We start from the raw sequence: 21,351 nt of genomic DNA, 5'->3' as shown, positions 1-21,351 counted from the left end.
ATCTGATAGACTGGTTGTGATCTTACAAACTCCCCAGGCTCTGGCTGTGTTATTCAGAGATCAGTGTATGGACTTGAAATATTTACAATTAGGGCAGCCTAGTGGCACAGCTGGTACCTCACCGTGCCAGAGACCTGGGGTTCGCTCCTGACCATGGGTGCTATATCTGTGTGTTTACTTGTTTTCCATGTGACTGCATGGGCTTTCATCTCACCTCAAATATATGGAGGTTTATAGGTCTCTGTAAAATTGCCCCTAATATGTCAGGAGTGGATGAGAAAGTGGGGTAATATAGAACTAGTATGAATGGGTGATCGATGGTCAGAATGGACATGGTGGACCAAAGGGTCAGTTTCCATGGTGTATATCTGAAATTTAAAAAAAATCTGTATTAATGACTGAGATGAAGGGAAAGTACCATAGGTGGGAAAGCAAGTTGTGCGGCAGCAAAGAGTCATCAAAGGAATATAGGCAAATAATTAAGGAGGCAGACCTTTCTTATTCCTGAGTTCCACCCACACTGTCTTGCTGATTGAACCCTTCAAGATGTCCAGTCTTAGTGCAGCAGTGGCATTCCCCCTCATCAGAAATGCAGCTGCCAGTTCTTTTACACCCCTCTCCATCACATCAAAATCATCTGTACTCTGGAATGTTAAGCTGCCAGTCCTGCACCTCTCTCAGACAATAAATGGCCACAATATTGTAGTTCCATGTACTAATCCAGGCTCTGAACTCTGTAGTTTGAGCTGTAAACCCTGTGGCCTTCTCTACATCAAGAAACGAAACATGGATTAAGCAACGGTTTGCTGTCCACTGTGTCCATTGTTGTGTATTTCAGGTTTCCCCACTACAGAGAAGACATTATTACACTGGAGTGGGTACAGAGGAAATGTACCATTTACCTGGGATGGAGCATTTCAGCTATGAGGTGGCTGGAGAGACTGGGTTTGCTTTCCTTGAAACAGAAACGATTGAGGTAGACCTAATTGGGTTTAACCGAATTACGAGAAGCATAGCTAAGCTTTAGTCATAAACTTGATGAAATTGGAATACCGCTTCTCCACCCAACCTCTGCTCAAACAAAGTGTAAGAAGAAACTGCAGATGCTGGTTTAAACCGAAGATAGGCACTAAATGCTGGAGTAATCAATATCATTAACATCCTTTTATTGTCATCATGCAAAGCAACAATTGTACAGTGCAAAATGAGAAGACGTTTCTCAGGGAATACCGGAGCATCGCACATAAAAACTTAAACATTTCACGCATAAATAAAAACAATCCAGTTCCTGATAAAAAAAACAGTACGAATAGTTTAAAAAAAATGCAGGTAAAAAAAAGCAACATTAAAATAAAGTAGAGAAAAAAAAAAGTCATAAAATGTCCAGGGCATCTGATTTAAGTGGCCTGTGCCAGTGCCAGAGTTATTACTCAGTGCCAGTTATTAAATTGTCAGTGCAAAAGCAGCAGAATCAGGTGGAGTGACTGTTTAGCAGCCTCACAGCCTGTGGAAGGAAGCTGTTTAGCAGTCTGGTTGTCCGGGCTTTGATGCTATGGTATCTCTTGCCTGATGGCAGGAGATCTAGATGTGTGTGGAGGGGGTGCAGTCTGTCCTTTGCTATGCTCAGTGCTTTTTTCAGGCAGCGGCTCTGGAACAGTTCTTGTACCGAGGGTAGCGAGACGCCAATGATCCTCTCTGCTCCCCTCACTACCCTCTGCAGAGACTTCCTGTCTGAGCAGTTACAGTTGGAGTACCACGTGTTCATGCAGTTCGTGAGTACAGACTCCACCGTGCCCCTGTAAAAAGTCCTGAGGATATTGGTGGGAAGTGAGACCTGTTTGAGTTTCCTCAGGTAGTGCAGTCGCTGATGGGCCCGTTTGACAATCCCAGTGATGTTCCTGGACCAGGTGAGACTGTCTGTGATTTGCACTCTGAGGAACTTTATGCTCTCCACTCTCTGGAGCATCTCTGGAGAGAAGGAATGGGTGACGTTTCGGGTCGAGATCCTTCTTCAGACTCAACGAGTGATGTTTCAGGTCGAGGCTCTTCTTCAGACTGGTCTGGTGCCGCAGGTAATTGGTGGGAGCCTCTCATACCTATACCTGTCATAACCTATAGACCGATCTCAGCAAACTTAACATACGTGGACTCGTAACGTGATTGAGTAGAGAACAGGCAACATCTCTGGAAAGGAGGAATGGGTGACATTTTGGGTCGAGATCCTTCTTCAGACTGGTCTTATTGTGTATTATAGGTTATATCCAAATCCACAGGAATACTCCCATTTCTACAAACGTTATTAAAAAACTAAAATCTTGATGCATTCTGATAGTACTGGTAAATACACTGCAATTTACTATTGTTGAAATTACAAGTCATTCAACAAATTATACAGAACGCTAACAGTGTGGAATGTGGGGTGCAAACAAAACAAAAATTGCAATTTCTGCAAAAACAAGAATAAACAGTGAAAATTAGTTAAACAGGAGTGACGACACAGGATGTAGATATCATCAAGTTTTCCTTTTACCAATTTCCATACATTTAACAGAAATATTTGCTTATCAACTATTTAAGTGGATAAACAAGTTTTGGCTTGGGGTAGCTTGCTGATTCTTGCATTTGGCTTGTATTGCAAATCTATTATTATCAAAATTACCATCATTATCTGAAATGAGTAATAAACATGACAATAAACTCTCTTGAATCTCAATTCAATTTTTGTCTTCCAAAGGCAAGATTTGTTTGACCAGCTGAAGTTTTGTTAAACACAATCTTTATCCATTTCAGTTTTTGAGTTGGAATTAATGCCATTGGCCCAACATGCGTGGCCAAAGATTCTACATCCTTCTAAAGTCAAAGAAAACGTGAAAGACTACCACTACCCACATGCTATCCTCCCAAGAGTCGAAACTCACCTTCTTGATTAGTTAGGGTGTCAGGGGTTATGGGGAGAAGGCAGGTAGGATGGGGTTGGAATGGACAGATAGATCAGCCATGATTGAATGGCGCAATAATATGGGCTGAATGACCTACAATTTATGAACTTGTGAATTTCTGGAATGAAACTGAATTCAACAAACTGGAAAGGGTTTTGTAATTGATGATTATGACCCTGCTCTTAAATTTCTTGGATAAGCTTCAGCCCTAGAAATCCAGCTCTAATTTAAACATAGATGAGCTGGCCAATTATGATTCCTTACAGTCCCAGAAATCCACAGCATCTTAAAGAGGCTGCATACTATAGGACAGCATTATCCAAGTTGGAAAAAAATCAAGAAGAGTATAACTGCATAACATTTACAGAGAGGCATCTCTACAACAATGACACAAACTTGGAAACACCTGACTGATAAAGAAAGCAGCCCAAATCAAGCGCAGAAAGGACACAATGTGCTGCAATGACTCAGCGCGTTAGGCAACATTTCTGGAGAACATGGATAAGAGACGTTTCAGGGCAAGGCCCTTCTTCAGACAACCTGAACTCACTCACATTTCCAGTCAGATAAGTTGTTCAAGCACACTGCTATTCGATTACTTGTGGAGTCCAAAGATAGAGCCTGAACTTTGAGATGTTCAAACACAATGGCTTAGGGATCTGCTACACAAGACCACAAATTGATTCATTTTATGAAGGCTTTGCACATTTGGGAGCCATGTAGCAAGTTTTTTTTTTTAAAGGTTTGTGTTTTTCCATCGTTTCTAATTAACTAAAAGTATTTATGTAATTTTATTTAAGGTTATTTTTTCTAAAAGTGTAGTATTATAATTTTCTAAAATCTTATTTTCATGGTTTTCCAATGTTTCTAGTCGTCAGGGGCTAGAAGCATTCCAAAAGCTTGACATCTATGACAAAGGGCAAAATTGGGAGCACAACCCTGCCATCTGTCAATGGTATCTCTGCAGTTGAAAGCATAGAGCTTTCATAGAGCAATAACCCTTTCTGGCTTAAGCCCTCCCTTCACCACCTCCAGTTTACATTCCATTTGGAATATTTTGGAGGACCAAGAAACCAAGCTTAATTTGTCATACTTACTCAACCCAATCAAGTGTGGTAAAACCAGAGTGCCACACAGTACTTAGCCAAGCAAATTGAGGATGCTTTAGGTTCATAAATTCTGATCTGTGGACGGCTCGATTGTAATCATATATAGTCTTTCCGCAGACTAGATAGCACACAACAACAAGCTTCTCACTGTACATGTGACAATAAACTAGCCCACCATAATAAGCAATTGAACCAGTAATCTATCTACAGTACAATTAGCCCTAATTTTATTTATTTCAGCCGATGACTGAAAAAACAGTAAAACCTGCATTCAGATGGTGCGAAAAATTATTCGACTTGGTCAATAGAAACTAAAAATGTTTATAAAATTCTGAATATATTTGCACTTAAGCAACAAAATAGGAAAAAGAAAGTTTGAATGGCAGAAAGTTACAAAGATTGATAAAGTGAGAAAATGCAAGGTTGAAATACAGATTCAATGGGAAGATTCAACATTATCTGAAGGATTAGAAAAATAAAAACAAATCTGCAAACTTGGAAACAGAAAATATATTCCTGAAACTCCAGACTGAACAAAATTATACCTTGCAAAAATATTATTCTTTATGCAAAGAAATGTAGAAAACAGGTATGTTACCTATTCTCCCAACATACCTAAACATGGGAATAACTGATTGACTCTTTTTCAGTAATACCTTAATTTCAAAATGATGTACTACCTTAATTTTTCCATGTATCTCTCGTAAGGAGTCAGCAGTTCCCATGTCAGTGTCTTCAGGAATATACACCATGTCCAATTTCATTTTTGTGTCGAACTGTTGCTGTTTATGGACTTCTTTTGTGGTAATCACAATTACTTCTGGAAAGGAAAGTAAACAAGGATTCCCAATCAAAATGTACATGCAGAGCTAAGCACTTGGAAGTGATCAATTGTTTAACCTTTCAGATGTCAAAGGTGCTTATCTACAATTAAACACAAGGGTTTATGAAGAACATTTTGCATGACATTTCAGATTGTTGTTTCTTTGTTGACTTTAGTCATTTAAAACTCAACACACATCTTCACACAAGTGAACTGACCTGGTGTATAGTTGATGGAGTGTCTGACAACTAGATGGGCCATGGGCAATCCTCAAAGTAATCTAGATCTTAGAAGTGCTCAATACATGCCGAAAGATTTCAATATAGACTTTACAATTATTCTACTAATGTCAGAAGCAAGCTGTCATGTTTTTATTCATAATTTGTTAATAATCTGCATAACTAAGCTTTAAAAGGTTAAGAAAGAAAAATACAAACTATCAAGGACTTTTCTAAATAGAAAAGTCTCGACCCGAAACATCACCCATTCCTTCTCTCCAGAGATGCTGCCTGAGTTACTCCAGCTTTGTGTCTATCTTTCTTAGTACCATAATAGCTTGCGTTAGCCCTGGAAATATGCACTTTAATGGAAATACCAAAAGATCTTCCCCTTCCCCCACTGAGGTATCACAACAATAATTTGATTTTTTATCATATTTAAGTTATATTATCTCAGTCAAAATATAATCTTAATATCAGATAGTAAGATTTAAGAGTTTTCAGAATAGGGTGACCAATAATGCCTCGATTTAGAGTCATAGTGATACAGTGTAGAAACAGGCCCTTCTGCCCAACGCCCATACCAGCCAACAATGTCCCAGCTACACCAGTCCCACTTGCCTGCGCTTGGTCCATATCCCTGTCTTATCCATGTACCTGTCTAATTGTTTCTTAAACAATGGGATAGTCCCAGCCTCAACTACCTCCTCCGACAGCTTGTTCCATACACCCACCACCCTTTGTATGAAAATGTTACCCCTCGGATTCCTATTAAATCTTTTCCCCTTCACCTTGAACCTCTGGTCCTCGATTCCCCTACTCTGGGCAAAAGACTCTGTGCATCAACCCAATCTATTCCTCTCATGATTTTGTACATCTCTATAATATCTGCCCTCATCCTCCTGTGCTCCATGGAATAGAGACCCAGCTTACTCAACCTCTCCTTACAGCTCACACCCTCTAGAACCTGGCAATATCCTTTCTTCTTTCACTAAGCATCAAAAGTTACAATAGATGAAAGATAAAGAAGCATTTTTTGCTTTCAATGGCAGAAGATGTCAAGCAGCAATGGATTAGAACAGTATGGCAGAATATGTAGAGGTTCTCTGCAAATTTTCATTGCCCAGATGTAGTTATAAGACCATGGTATTTAGTTATCTAGTTGCAGTGATTTTGAAAAGAACAAAGAGGCATAATACTTCTAAAACCCCTCGCTGACATCATTGTTCCCAGGAGAAAGCATTAATCCGATTCCAAATTCCAGGAATGGGGTTACGTTAATATTAACAGCAGATGGCTGGTGTCTGTCGAATACCTTAAATAATCTGGTTAGGAAGGATTGCCAGAAAATCAGAGCAGTGCTCTATCAATCCATCAGAGAATGGATAATGGAACGTCTCAGCAAGAAACCCAGCTTCCCCATCCATGTTTATTTAAATCTCCCGTTTAATTAAGAACATGGCATTGCAGTAGAATACCTTGCTGACACCAACACATCCCAATCAGGAATTTGAGATGCAGCACAAGGGAAAAATAAATCTGGAAGACCAAGTTCTAAGTGAAACCGCAGTTTCACATACAATGAAAATTATTATCCTGGTCCCAATGTTAAAAACATTGTTCCAGTTGGTGCTCTCACATACTTCTTCAAATTATTTTATTTATTCGGTGCACAGCAATCCACATTTTTATACGACAGCATTTTGTCACTTCCTGTCCTCTCCTCACAAGAACGTTAAGGAGTAGATCCTCCATAACCTGCTGCTCCTTCACCATGCTGCTCTCCCAGTGGGTCTAGGGTGGGTCTTGTGTTGAGACTCCCCGTCACAAGTGAAGAGCTGCAGCAATGAGAAGGGCATTGTAGGGATGAAGACCTATGCCCGAGCTGTCAACTTTGTTTAAATTGAATTTTTGCATAATCTCGCTTTCAGAATTTAACTCCATGAAGCCTTTGGTTATCCTTTGCTTACAGAACATGAACAGAGCTGAAAAGTGCAAGTCACCAAGGGTAAACAGTTGGCAGTAACAGATCTATCAGGAAGCTGCCTTATGAATCACCCAGAAACTAGACATTTGTCACCATTAGGAGACCATTCATCCCACTGCATTCATAATATTTTATATCCGCTGGATAGAAATCTATTATTTCCTTCATTGCAAAGGATAACTCTCAAACAGTAACCACAGTGAACAAATTTAAAAACACAAATCACAGGATATATCAGGGTTTTATTCAAAATATGTAATATAGAAATCCTTGAGGTCTGAATCAGTACAAATCCCTGATCTGCCACAAAGATTAAACACATCCATCACTTGCTCTGGGATGGGTTTTGGGTTTGTGACAAATGGAGCACGAGGTAGAGGGAAGATGATGAATAGATAGAAGGTGGAATTTAGACTGTCCACTGAAAAAATCTGAGGATTGATACCAGTATGGAGTCTAACAGATTGGGCCAAGAGATTTCCAGAAGGCATGGGTCATCAGAGCAAATTCCTTCGGAGAGCCATTTTTTAAAACAAGTTAGTAATCTGAATTAGCATTTTTGCACTATTCGCAGAAACAAAGCAAATCAATTATTAATGTTTTTCAAAAATACTATTAGCCATACCATATTGAGTGAACTATTTACTACCTTCTCCCTCATGACTGATCCAATTATAAAGGGTGTGGGCAGGACACCCTTCCATTTGATTTGTAAAGAACCTTTCACGTTCTCAGAATGTCATTCAGTACTTTGGAAGCATAAATCACCATGATTCTGTTCTCAAATACAGGTGTTGGGTGTAAAAATCCAGCCAGTGATTAAGAACTCAAACCAACCTTCATACTTATAGTATGTCCACACACATGGTCATATTGCGTAACTCATTTTCAAAACCAACCACCGTTCTTAAAGACAAGACCAAGTTCCGGAAGCAGGTGCTATTATTTAACAGATTTTGCTTAAAGATAAGAAAACTTGTCTTCCACACTGCATAGTAAATGCAGTATTTTCTTATATGCAGAACATGGAAATGTCAACACTGGTCTTCCAGAACACAAAATAAACTCTGGAGGGAAATGGACAGACAACCTTTATTCAGATTAATGGAGTAGAGTTTTTTTTTTGACAATAAATTAAATCAAATCAAATCTAGAGGGGAGATAGCTGACAGATTGTGGTGAGGGGAAGGGGACAAACTTCATCTGCCCGTTTCCTTTCAGATACTCCCTGATCCGGAGTTCCTCCAGCAGTTTGCTTTTTGCTCAAGATTTCAGCATCTGCAGTCCCTTATGTCTTCACTAATTTCAGAAACCAGTCAAAATACTTTAAAAAGCATCATCTGCCTTGAGTGATCTGCTTGTAAATATAAAATAAGCTATCGTTCTCCAAAAGAAAATTGGTTCACTATAAAAATGAATAATGCTCCTGTGTAGTGGGAGATGGTATTTCAAGCCCAGAGCATAGAAATTTCATGGAGATTTATGATGCTGAAATGAAGAGATCATCCTCTCAAAGGAAATTTTGTGAAAGGAAGGATTAAATCAGACCTCACCCAGTCATTTCGTGGTCATTTTGACCTTCCAAAAATGCAATTCTAGTCAACATTTGTTTTTGAAAATATTTGTCACAAACATGTGAAACGTTACATGTGACTTTGATAAAGAGGAATGTCTTCAGTTTGAAAATCGCCTCAGTCGAAAATCACGTACAAATAGCATGCAGTACTACTCAGCTAATCAATCTCATTATTATTATTCACATTTTTTCAGCAACCTTTTGCAGTGTTGTCCAAGTTCTAACGTATATATTAAAATTCAGTGTTAGCAAAATCTACAATGATTTATAAGATCATTTTGCACCCCCCACCAATCTCCCACTACAGACACACTCCATGATATTCAGTTTCTCCCAGCAACAACAAATATAATTTGTTTCTTAAAAATGAAACCCATGTCATCATGAACTCCTGGCTTACAGGATTACAAAAAGTACTGGTAAATTTCTGATTTAGATGTCCTTAAGGGTGTCTTCCACTTCATAAATAGGAATGCACTAACATTTAAAGGCCATCTCAAATGATTGAGATAGTTATTTTTTAATTTCCAAAATTTAATTTTGCAGCATTATCAAAGGACCAAAGAAAAACGTGCAATACCACGATTTTGCTTGAATTTATTAAAACTCTGATTATTAGAATCCTGTTTCCCAGTGCTTAAAGGCTTATTTTCTTTTTGACCAACAAGAATTTACCTGTTGCTCTTTATTTTTTGCTTGTTATACCGATCTAAATACCGCTCATAAAAATAAATTGGTGAGTTATACAAGATGCAGCGCCATCTCATGGCAGTGTAAGAATTAATTAAGCATTTCCAGGTCAGCAAATGCTGTCAAGATGGAGGAGAACTTAGCTGTGGGCTTGTGAGTAGCGTACAAATAATAGTACAACGTGATCCACACAAACCCAATAGAATGTGACAGAGAGACAACCATTACTGGAAACACCATAACATTAATACCTACGTGCTAATTGAAGCTTGTGTTCAAGTGTTCATCTAAATTAAACTGCAAAAAACTCATATTTAACCTTATTCATTTGCTGATCTGCAGAGGGTGAACCAACTCCCAACAGCATCTCAATTTTATTAAAATGTAATAAGTAATACAAGGCGTTGAAAGTCATGGACTGCAGCACAGTGACGCTGCTGCCCAGCTGCTGCCTCATAGCAGCAGACTTGGGTTCGACCCTGATCTTGGACGCTGTCTTTGTGGAGTTTACATGCTATCCCTGTGACCGCATGGGTTTCCTCCCAGGTCTGAAAGATGTGTGGATTTATAACTTAATTGGACAGTAAATTGCCCCTCGTTTATAAGGAGTGGATGAGAAAGAGGGATAGCATAGAATTATGTGAGCAGGTGTTCGATCGTTGGCATGAACTTGGTGGGCCAAACATCTCATAACTAAACTAAAAATTGGTACAACTTTCTTTCAAGCCAAGCCATTGCCAGATGGCTCCAACTTCCAAGATGGAGATTTTAATGGTGAAGATAACTTCTGCTACAAAATCTTTAATCAGAAAACGTAGCATTTTAAACCAGATTGTAGCCTTTGGGCAATGGAAGTATGTCCTTGTACAATTTACAAACTCCCAAAATTTAAGCTATGACGGAATTTATGGTTATAAAAGGTTAATTGTTAAAAACATTTTCCTAAGCCTTATATTTTTGGCCACATGTGCAGGTGATGCGGCTTCATGTTATGGAAGATCATGATAGAACTGATTCCTAGGAACGCAATCCTCCCCCTTCCCATGTAGGAGTCACCTACAGTGCCCTCCATATTGTTTGGTACAAAGACCCATCATTTATTTATTTGCCTCTGTACTCCAAAATTTCAGATTTGTAATAGAAAAAAATCACATGTGGTTAAAGTGCACATTTGCCAGATTTTAATAAAGGCATTTTTATACATTTTGGTTTCACCATGTAGAAATTACAGCAGTGTTTACACATAGTCCCCCCATTTCAGGGCACCATAATGTTTGGGACACAGCAATGTCATGTAAATGAAAGTAGTCATGTTTAGTATTTTGTTGCATATCCTTTGCATGTAATAACTGCTTGAAGTCTGCGATCACCAGTTGCTGGGTGTCTTCTCTGGTGATGCTCTGCCAGGCCTGTATTGCAGCCATCTTTAGCTTATTGCAGCCATCTTTAGCTTGTTTTGGTGGCTAGTCTACTTCAGTTTTCTCTTCAGCATATAAAAGGCATGCTCAATTGGGTTCAGATCGGGTGATTGACTTGGCCACTCAAGAATTTACCATTTTTTAGCTTTGAAAAACTCCTACTTTAGCAGTAAGTTTGGGAACATTGTCTTGCTGTAGAATGAACCGCCGGTCAATGAGTTTCAAGGGATTTGTTTGAACTTGAGCAGATAGGATGTGTCTATACACTTCAGAATTCATTATGCTACTACCATCAGCAGTTGTATCATCAATGAAGATAAGTGAGCCAGTACCTTCAGCAGCCATACAGGCCCAGGCCATAACACCCACACCACCGTGTTTCACAGATGAGGTGGTATGCTTTGGATCTTGGGCAGTTCCTTCTATCTTCCATACTTTGCTCTTGCCATCACTCTGATATAAGTTAATCTTCATCTCATCTGTCCACAAGACCTTTTTCCAGATCTGTGGTTGCTTTTTTAAGTACTTCTTGGTAAGTTGTAACCTGGCCATTCTATTTTTGCAGCTAACCAGTGGTTTGCATCTTGCAGTGTAGCCTCTGTATTTCTGTTCATGAAATCTTCTGCGGACAGTGGTCATTGACAAATCCACACCTGACTCCTGAAGAGTGTTTCTCATCTGACGGACAGGTGTTTGGGGATTTTTCTTTATAATAGAGAGAATTCTTCTGCCATCAGCTGTGGAGGTCTTCCTTGGCCTGCCAGTCCCTTTGCGATTAGTAAGCTCACCAGTGCCCTTTCTTCTTAATGATGTTCCAAACAGTTGAATTTGGTAAGCCTAAGGTTTGGCTGAAGACTCTAACAGTTTTATTCTTGTTTCTCAGTCTCATAATGGCTTCTTTAACTTTCAGTGCCACAAATTTAGTCATCATGTTGATAAACAACAAAAGTATCCAAAGGTGATGGAAAGACTGGATGGAGGAAAGACTAGGTGCTGAGAGCTCTCTTATACCTGCATTAAGGAGGCAATTAAACAAACAAGAGCAATTACAAACACCAATTAAGCCATGTGCCCCAAACATTATGGTGCCTTGAAATGGGGGGACTATGTATAAACACAGCTGTAATTTATATGTGGTGAAATCAAAATGTATAAAAGTGGCTTTTATTATAATCTAACAAAGTGCACTTTAACCACATGTTTTTTTTAAAATTACAAATCTCAAAATGTGGAGTGCAGAGGCAAATAAATACACGATGGGCCTTTGTCCCAAACATTATGGAGGCTATTGTATATATTGTGGATGGGAATCTTGACACTGAAGAAAGAAACAAATAGCTGGAGTAACTCAGCAGGTCAGGCAGCACCTCTGGATCGAGACTCTTCTTCAGGTCTCAACCCGAAATGCCACTTATTCCTTTTCACCAGAGATCCTGCTTGACCCACTGAGTTACTCCAGATTTTTGTGTCTATCTTAGGAAGCTGATATTCCAGGTATAAAATTGTCATTTTCAGGAAAGGAGCAATACCTGGCTATTATTAGCCATTAAAAATCCAGTCCCACGGAGGGGTGTGAAACAGGAATGGTTCATCAACACAGCAAAATAGACAATAGGTGCAGGAGTAGGCCATTCGGCCCTTCGAGCCAGCATCGTCATTCAATCTGATCACGGCTGATCATCCCCAATCAGTACCCCGTTCCTGCCTTCTCCTCATATCCGCTGACTCCGCTATTTTTAAGAGCCCTATCTAGCTCTCTCTTGAAAGCATCCAGAGAACCTGCCTCCACCGCCCTCTGAGGCAGAGCATTCCACAGACTCACCACTCTCTGTGAGAAAAAATGTTTCAAAATCCAAGGGAAGTCTCAGAAAATCTATTATTGCTAGCTTTAAGAATGAAGCCAACTTCAATTAATATTCGTTAACATATCGTTGGCCAATCTCTACAATTCTTTTGCTGCAGCAATCCTACCTTCAACCCCAAGTCGTTCCAAAAGGTTTAGAGGATACCATATTAGTGGTTTGTTTCCAACTGGTAGAAGGGGCTTTGGGATACTGGAGGTGAGGTCCATCATGCGGGAGCCCCCAGCAGCTGCCATCAACACAGCCTGGAACTCCATCTTATGGTTTTCTATAAAACATAAAATCTATATTTGAACAATGCATACATGAGCATTTGATGAACTATGCATGACAACTATTAAAGGTCAGGTCCATTCCATCTGACGTTAGGATTCATCATAACAATACAAATGAGGATGTTTCTGACCGTCCAATTCCTGCAGCAAATCACACAGACTTAATCAATCTTTAAAACAACCTTGATAGTCTGTTCAACCTATTGCCGAGCTTTAAAACTTATAAATTAGCCATTGGTAAAATAGCTTAGTCCCACCTCAAAAAATGATTCAGATTAGTTTAGTCATAAATGCCTTGGTGCAATGAAATTCCTTGTTCACATTAAGTTAATTGGATGCCCATACACATGATGATATATTCAACAATAAATATATTGACAAATGTAAACAGAATGGTACACAGATTGCAATTTGAAAGAATGCAAAAGAAAACACTAAAGCTCAATAACAGAGTAACCGATGGACTAAAGTGCAATAATGGAGTGGGCAGGTGGTTTTGATCCTGTGCCCAATAAGTTAGCCATTGCCAAAATATCTTCCTTCCATCTCACACATTCTCGACCCTCAAATCACAATCTTGCCCAAACTCATTCAAGTCCCATGTTAACTTTCGAACATGCTGAAGGAGCTGGTTCACTGCGGCGACCTAACTGGCGAGTTTAGAAGAGTTTGTCCTCGACTCATACTCGCAGCATGGTCGACACGAGGTCCTAGGAGGTATTTGGTAACTCTCCTTCATGCTCAAGAGTAGTCCCCGTGTACTCGAGGCCTCAGCTTGGTCGCGGCGTATTTTTCAACATGCTGAAAAATGCCCGCGAGTAAAAAAAGGTCGCCATGGAAAAAAAAATCGATATTTTTTTTACTTATAGGTTTAGTCGAAGTAGGTCGTAGTAGGTCAGCATGTTAGTCGTAGATAATCGAGGGTAGTCGAAGGTAATCGAAAGTAATCGAACGTAGTCGTATTCTTCTACATAGTCGAAGGGAGGTCGAAGGAAATAGTCTTCACTCTCCACTATTTGGTGTCCAATTTTCCCGAAGCTAGTCTTCAACATAGTCGAAGGAGGTCTTCAACATGGCACTTTCTCAAACGCTCCTAAACTCTTTTAAACTCGCCAATTAGGTCGCTGCAGTGGGATAGCCCCTTAAAGCTTCCTTGATACTTCTCCACTTCTGCTTTTTCTTCCCCCCCTCCCATCTCATTACATCTGTATTTTCTCATGCAAATGTGACTTTGCCATGCCCCCAATAATGCAACTTTTCCTCATATTACATTTCTATTTTAATTCCAGTGACCAGTCCTGCCAAATCAGGTCTTTCATGTGTCCCTTTGTCCCTTTCATTCCAAGTACGACTATAAAGTAATTCAACTACCTCAGTCAATGCTACCTTGAATTCTCCCTTACAAATCCTCATTCTTTGACTCTTCTGTTTATGAAGATTTACTGTCATGTTGTTCTTATTTTTGCCGCAGCAAAGTACCTCGGGAATTATTTATTTGTGAAAAGTATGTGAAAGTTATGAAAATTATTGCTGGTGTTCATGATCCACAATGGAAATGTGAACTCCAAATGCAAAATAATTCTCCAGCAATAACATTTTGTCCAGTATCGCACAAATTAGACAAAGTGACAGAAGCTGCAAGAGTTTCCATTATATCAAAGATTCTTTGTACATCAAAATTTCTTGCCCTATTTTATTGGAAATGTTCGACGAGGTCTGATCAGACCAGATACAGAGACACGAGAGATGGCAAATGCTGGCATCTGGAACAAAATGCAGGGTGCTGGAGGAATTCACTGGCAGCAGCAAACGTGCAACGTAAGGAATGGTCGGCATCTTGGGTTGGGACCCTTCATCTGTCCCTTAAAGATTCCCATTATTACCTTCTCTATGTATCAGAATCCCACAACATTAGCCTCCACATCCTCGCCAATCACCCTCAGCAGCTGTTTACACATTCATTGCACTACCCACACGATTACATATGCTTTTTTAATTATTAATTTGTTAATTCTTCCCTTCCCACCCAAACCACCCTCTTCCCAGATATTGTGCTATGCAACCGCAGGAGATGTCCCAATTCCACCTCCCTGATATCCATGCAGGGCTAACGGCAGCCCTTTCAAATGAAACAGAGGTTCACATCCACCTCCTCTACTTTATCTGGTTCTTATTTAAAAAGACCAAGCGTATACCTGGAAACTGTTTCGCCAAACACTTGCGCTCGGTCCGCCAAGACCTGCTGGATTTCCCAGTTGCTAATCATTTTATCTCCCCTTCCTATTCCTTGACTGACCTAACTATCCTGGGCTTCACGCGAGGCCATATGCAAACTGAACAAACAGTGGCTGATATTCCACTTGGATAACTTGCAACTAAAAGGCATAAACATTAAATTCTTAAATGTTCATGCTTCTTCCAGGCACTTTTTGTCTTTTCATCACAGCCCTTTGTCCACCCATTTGCCAATTCCAACCCCTTTCCATGCAGCCAAGTACAAATCCAATTCAATTTAAACATTTGCAGATGACACCACCGTTGTGGGCCTAATATCAAATAGTGATGAGACGGAGTACAGGAGGGAGATTGAGAAACTCGTGACCTGGTGTTGAGACACCAGCCTTTCTCTCAATGTCAGCAAGACAAAGGAGATAGTGATAGACTTCAGGAAGTGAAGTTGTACACAGAGCCCAGTTTGTATTTACGGTGCCGAAGTAGAGATGGTTGAAAGCTTCAAATTCCTCAGATCACCATCATAAATATCACCAACAACTTGTCCTGGACCACCCATATTGAAGCAATGGTCAAGAAAGCATACTAACGCCACTATTTCCCTAGGAGGCTTTGAAAGTTCAGCATGTCCCCAACAATTCTCACCAATTTCTACAGGTGCGCCGTAGAAAGTATTTTATCGGAAGTCATAGAGTGATACAGTGTGGAAACAGACCCTTCGGCCCAACTTGCCCTCACTGGCCAACAATGTCCCAGCTTCACAAGTCCCCACTTGCCTGCGCTTGGTCCATATCCCTCCAAACATGTCCTATCCATGTACCTGTGTAATTGTTTCTTAAACGATGGGACAATCACAGCCTCAACTACCTCCTCTGGCAGCTTGTTCCATACACTCACCACCCTTTGTGTGAAAAAGTTACCCCTCGGATTCCTATTAAATCTTTTCCCCTTCACCTTGAACCTATGGTCTTCGATTCCCCTACTCTGGGCAAGTGACTCTGTGCTTAAGAAGGAACTGCAGATGCTGGAAAATCAAAGGTAGACAAAAGAGACTCTGTGCATCTACCTGATCTATTCCTCTCATAATTTTGTACACCTCTATAAGATCACCCTTCATCCACCTGCGCTCCAAGGAATAGAGACCAGCCTACTAAACCAGTCCCTATAGCTCACACCCTCTAGTCCTGGCAACATCCTCGTAAATCTTTTCTGAACCCTTTCAAGCTTGATAATATCTATATTACTAAAACTCTGTTCTTGACCGGTTTTGGCGATCTGTACTGCGATTTCCGAGAGAACGCCGTCACTTACGGCCGTCATTTTTGGCCACCTCGCTCAGAGGCCCCCTCCGCCGCATGTGTGCCGAGGATTTTTCCCGTCGATGAAATATGACAGAGATATTAATGATTTTACAAAATTCTCCATTTTCTCTGCTGCCCCCGCTGGCAGCAGGGGGAGGGACTATAAAACCAGGAAGTGGTGTGCCTCAATCAGTCTTTGCAAGTGGTGTGCCTCAATCAGAGCTCTGAATGACACTGACAAATGTCTACAGCACTGTGAGTACCCTTAATTTGGTTTGAAAATGAAAATATGGTTAGAGGTAAAAAAGCACTGCCTGCAAATGGTTGTTTGGGTTTGGGTTGAAGTAAAAAGGCACTCCCTTTCCCCCCCCCCCCCCCCCCCCGTCTGCCTCCTCCTCCAAATTACCCCCTCTCCTCTCCTCCTCCCCTCCCTCTCCTCCTCTCCCCCCCCCCTCTCCTCCTCCTCTCTCCCCTCTCTCTCCTCTCCCCCCCTCTCCTCTCCTCCCCTCTCTTCCCCTCTTCCCCTCCCTCTCCCCCCGTCTTCCTCTCCCCTCCCTCCTCCCCCCCTCTTCCTCTCCCTAAACCCCCCTCCCCTCCACACACCCCTCTCCTCCCCCTCCCTCCACCCGCCCTCCCTCTCCCCTAAACCCCCCACCCCCCCTCACACCACCCCCCCCCCCTCCCCCCCCTCTCCTCCCCCCCCCCCTCATCTCACCCCCCCCCCCTCTCCCCCCCCCCCCCCCCCCCCCTCCCTCCCCTCCCCCCCCCCCGCTCTCTCTCTCCTCCATTAGCGTGAGTGGGGGGGGGGGGGGGTAGTTAGTGTGTGACGCTGCATGCCACCTTCCCCCCCCCCCCCCCCCCCCCCCCCCCCCCCCCCAGCCGCACGTTGGGGGAACAGACCCAACGGGTCTGCACTTGGTCTAGTCTTTCCTATAACTTGGTGCTCAGATCTGAACACAATATTCTAAATGTAATCTCACCAATGTCTTATACAACTGCAACATGGCTTCCCAACTTCTATACTCAATATTCTGACTAATGAAGGCCAATGAGCCAAAAGCCTTTTTTGACGACATAATCTATCTGCGACTTGACCTTCAAGGAACCATGCACCTGCACTCCTAGATCCCTCTGCTCTACAGAGTCCCCAGAGACCTATTGTTTACTGTGTAGGTCCTATCCTTGTTCGACGTCCCAAAATGCAACACCTCACATTTCTCTGCATTAACCATTCTCAGACCACCTGGCCAATCGATCCAGATCCTGCTGCAATTGTTCACAACCATATTCACTGTCTGCAAAACAACTCACTTTTGCATAATTGGCAAACTTGCTAATCTTGCCCTGTATGTTCTCATCCAAATCATTGATGTAGATGACAAACAGTAATGGGTCCCAGCATCGAACCCTGAAGCACACCACTAGTCACAGGCTTCCAGTCCGAGATGCAACCTTCCACCATCACCCTTTCCATTGCTTCCTTCCATGGAGCCAATTTGCTATCCATTCAGCTATCTCTCCTTGGAGCCCATGCGATCTAACCTTCCAGAGCAGCTACCATGCGGAACCTTGTCAAATGCCTTACTGAAATCCATGTACACAACATCCATAGCTCTGCCCTCATCGACCTTTTTGGTCACTTCTTAAAAAAAAATCAATCAGATTTGTGAGACACGACCTCCCATGTACAAAACCATGCTGACTATCCCTAATCAGCCCTTGCCCATCCAAATGCCTGTATAACCTATTCCTCAGAATACTCTCTAGTAACTGTTCAACTACAGATGTTAAGCTCACCGGCCTATAGTTCCCAGCATTTTCCCTGCAGCCCTGCTTGAAACAACATTTGCCACCCTCTATTTTTCCGGCACCTCTCCTGCATTTAAGGACGACTCGTAAATTTCAACCAGGGCTCCCGCAATTTCCTCTCCAGTTTCCCGCAATGTCTTTGAATATATCTGATCAGGCCCTGGAGATTTGTCTACCTTCATACACGATAGCACTTTCAGTACTTCTTCAACGGTAACACTGACTGCTCTCAAGACACTTCCATTGACGGCCCCAAGTTCCTCTGTCCTACTGTTTTTCTCCTCGGTAAATACAGAGGAGAAATACTCATATAGTACCTTGCCCATCTCCTGTGGCTCCGCGCAGAGGTGACCGCTTTGATTCCTGAGAGATCCCACTCTCTCTCTAATCACCCTTTTCCCCCTTGTGCATTTATAATTGTCCTTAATGCTACCCGCCAGAGCTATCTCCTGGCCCCTTTTTGCCCTTCTGATCTCCTTTTTCAGTTTACTCCATAGTTCCCGAAACTGCTCCAGGGATGCACTTGATCCCAGCTGCCTAAACCTGTCCCATGCATCCTTCTTGATTTTGACCAACGCCGCAATTTCCCTCATCAGCTTAGCTTCCTTACGTTTGTCAGCTTTGCCCTTCACTCTAACGGGGAAGTACACATCCATAACTTGTGTCAGCACACTTTTAAAAACATCCCACTTGGCTGATGTTCCCTTCCCCTCAAATAACCTGCTCCAGTCAACTTGAGCGAGACCATCTCTCATATTCTCAAAGTTGGCATTACCCCAGTTGAGCATTTTAACATGTGTACCCTCTCCATCTCTATCCATATCTATCTTTAACCTAATCGAACTGTTCTTTAGAAAGAACTGCAGATGCTGGAAAAATCGAAGGTAGACAGAAATGCTGGAGAAACTCAGCGGGTGAGGCAGCATCTATGGAGCGAACGAAAAGGTGACGTTTCAGGTCGAGACCCCCTCTTCAGACAGTGGTCTCTGTGGTCCCTGGTCCCAAAAGGCTCCTCCACAAACACTTCATTAACTTGCCCTTCCCAATATCCCAATACTAGATCTAGTGTTGCCCTCTCACGTGTGGGGGCCTCTACATACTCCTTAAGAAAACTCTCCTGAACACTTTTGAGGAATTGCACCCCATTTAAACCCTTCTCACTATGATTTTCCCATTCAATATTGGGAAAGTTAAAATCCCCTACTATAACAATCATATTTGACCTGCAGCTGTCTGCAATCTCCTGGTATATTTGTTCTTCCAATTCCCGTTCACTATTCGGGGATCCCAGTACACCACAACAAGGTGATTATCCCTTTCTTGTTCCTCAGCTCTACCCATATAGCCTCACTAGACATAATGTAATCTCTGACCACAGCCGTGACATACTCTTTAACCAACAATGCAACCCCCCCCCCTCCTCTTTTACCCTCACCCCCCCGGCTCTCCTGAAGCTCGTGTACCCCATTGAGCTGCCAGCCCTGCCCCTCCCTTAGCCAGGTTTCAGTCATGGCTACATCTTTCCAGTCGCACGTACCTATCCAAGCCCTAAGCTCATCTGTCTTACCCGTCAGGCCCCTTGCATTAAAATACATGCCGTTTAAACCAACACTCCTTCCTCGCACTCTGCCTTTCACCTGCCCATTCTGTCCACTAACCTTTCTCTCACCACCCTCCATACCAAGGTCTAGCCTCTCACGTGCCTCTGTCCTGTACGCGATCCCATCCCCCCCTTCCAATCTAGTCCAAACCATCCCATGTAGCATTAGCAAGGTATCGCAGCATGGTTTAGAAACAGCTCCATCCAAGACCCCAATAAATTGCAGATTTAAGTGTGGACGCAGCCCAGACCATCACACAAAACAACCTTCCTTCCATTTACACCTCACGCTGCCTTGGCAACGCCAGCAACATAATCAAGGACGAGTCGCACCCCAGCCACTCCCACCTCCCCTCTCCCATGGGCAAAAGGTATAGAAGTGTAAAAAAGCACACCTCCAGGTGCAAGGGATAGTTTCTTCCGAGCTGTTATCAGGCAATTGAACCATCCAACCAATAACTAGAGAGCAGTCCTGAGGTTCTATCTACCTCATTGGAGACCCTCGGACTATCTTTGATCAAACTTTACCTTCCACTAAACGTTATTCCCTGTATCATGTATCTGTACACTGTGGATAGCTCGATTGTAATCATGTATTCTCTTTAGTGCGCAACAAAAGCTTTTCACTACCTCAGTACATGTGACAATAAGCTGAACTCAAACCTTTATCAATCTATCACCTGTCAGACTTTATCCCACCCTCACCTGTCTTCCAGTCTTCTCCCCCCTACTACAATTAGCGAAGAAAGATCCTGACCCATAATGTCGCCTATCCAAGTTCCCCAGAGATGCTGCCTGGCCCATTGATATACTCCAGCATTTTGTGTCTTTTATTTGGTAAACCAGCATCTGCAGCACCTCGTGTCTAGATTTGAGTTTGTTGTTTTGCTATCATTTGCAAATCCATGCATCTTCCCCCTATTACCCAGTTGCCTGTGTCCCAACTGCAACCTCCTCCCACCCCTCAGCTCCACCTGCCCGTCATCCTTCACCTCTCACAGACACAACATGCTGGAGTAACTCAGTGGGTCAGGCAGCATCTCTGGAGACGTTTTGAGTGAGGACTTTTCTTCAGACTGGGATTCAGGGAAGGGGGAAACTAAAAGTATGAAAAGGTTCAGAACAAATCAGAGCCGGCACTGATGCAAACCCAATACTTTCTCCCCTCGACCCCAGTCCTTTCTCCCCCGGAGCCCAATGCTTTCTCCCTGGATCACAATCCCCTCTTCCCTGGTCCCCTCTCCTGTCCCCTGCACCCAGTCCTGGGCTCACACTCTCCGGCTTCAGGCCCAGGCCGCTCTCCTCGCGTTTACCTTAGCGCGGGCTCTGCGGCGCAGCCGGCGGAGCACAGCAGCCTCCACCGATGTTGTTAGAGAAAAAACAAGGTGGACGGTGTAAAACAACTCTACGCCGGGAGCAGGCGGGACAGTTTCTGTGTGTGACTGGACCCGGGGAGTTAAAAGAAGCGCGGACACAGCATGTGCGCTTGGTGTCCGGATGAACTGGGTTCGT

The 21,351-nt window shown here is 42.4% G+C and overlaps 1 protein-coding gene across 1 annotated transcript in view; it reads right to left on the bottom strand.

Annotated features, from left to right (window-relative positions):
- The window catches only part of eif2b3 (eukaryotic translation initiation factor 2B, subunit 3 gamma), an 88,898-nt gene extending 67,594 nt beyond the window's left edge, over positions 1-21,304 (bottom strand). Inside the window, exons 1-3 of the mRNA XM_055641627.1 lie at positions 21,153-21,304; positions 12,732-12,890; positions 4,729-4,868 (exon numbers count right to left, since the gene is read on the bottom strand). Of these exons, the coding sequence (XP_055497602.1) occupies positions 4,729-4,868; positions 12,732-12,879 (288 nt within the window). The 5' untranslated portion in view covers positions 12,880-12,890; positions 21,153-21,304. The remainder of the gene's footprint in view (positions 1-4,728; positions 4,869-12,731; positions 12,891-21,152) is intronic.
- Positions 21,305-21,351: the final 47 nt, after the last annotated feature.

This window comes from Leucoraja erinacea, chromosome 10, assembly GCF_028641065.1.
Source record: "Leucoraja erinacea ecotype New England chromosome 10, Leri_hhj_1, whole genome shotgun sequence".
Lineage (NCBI taxonomy): Eukaryota > Metazoa > Chordata > Chondrichthyes > Rajiformes > Rajidae > Leucoraja > Leucoraja erinaceus.
This window is presented reverse-complemented; position numbering and strand designations above follow the sequence as displayed.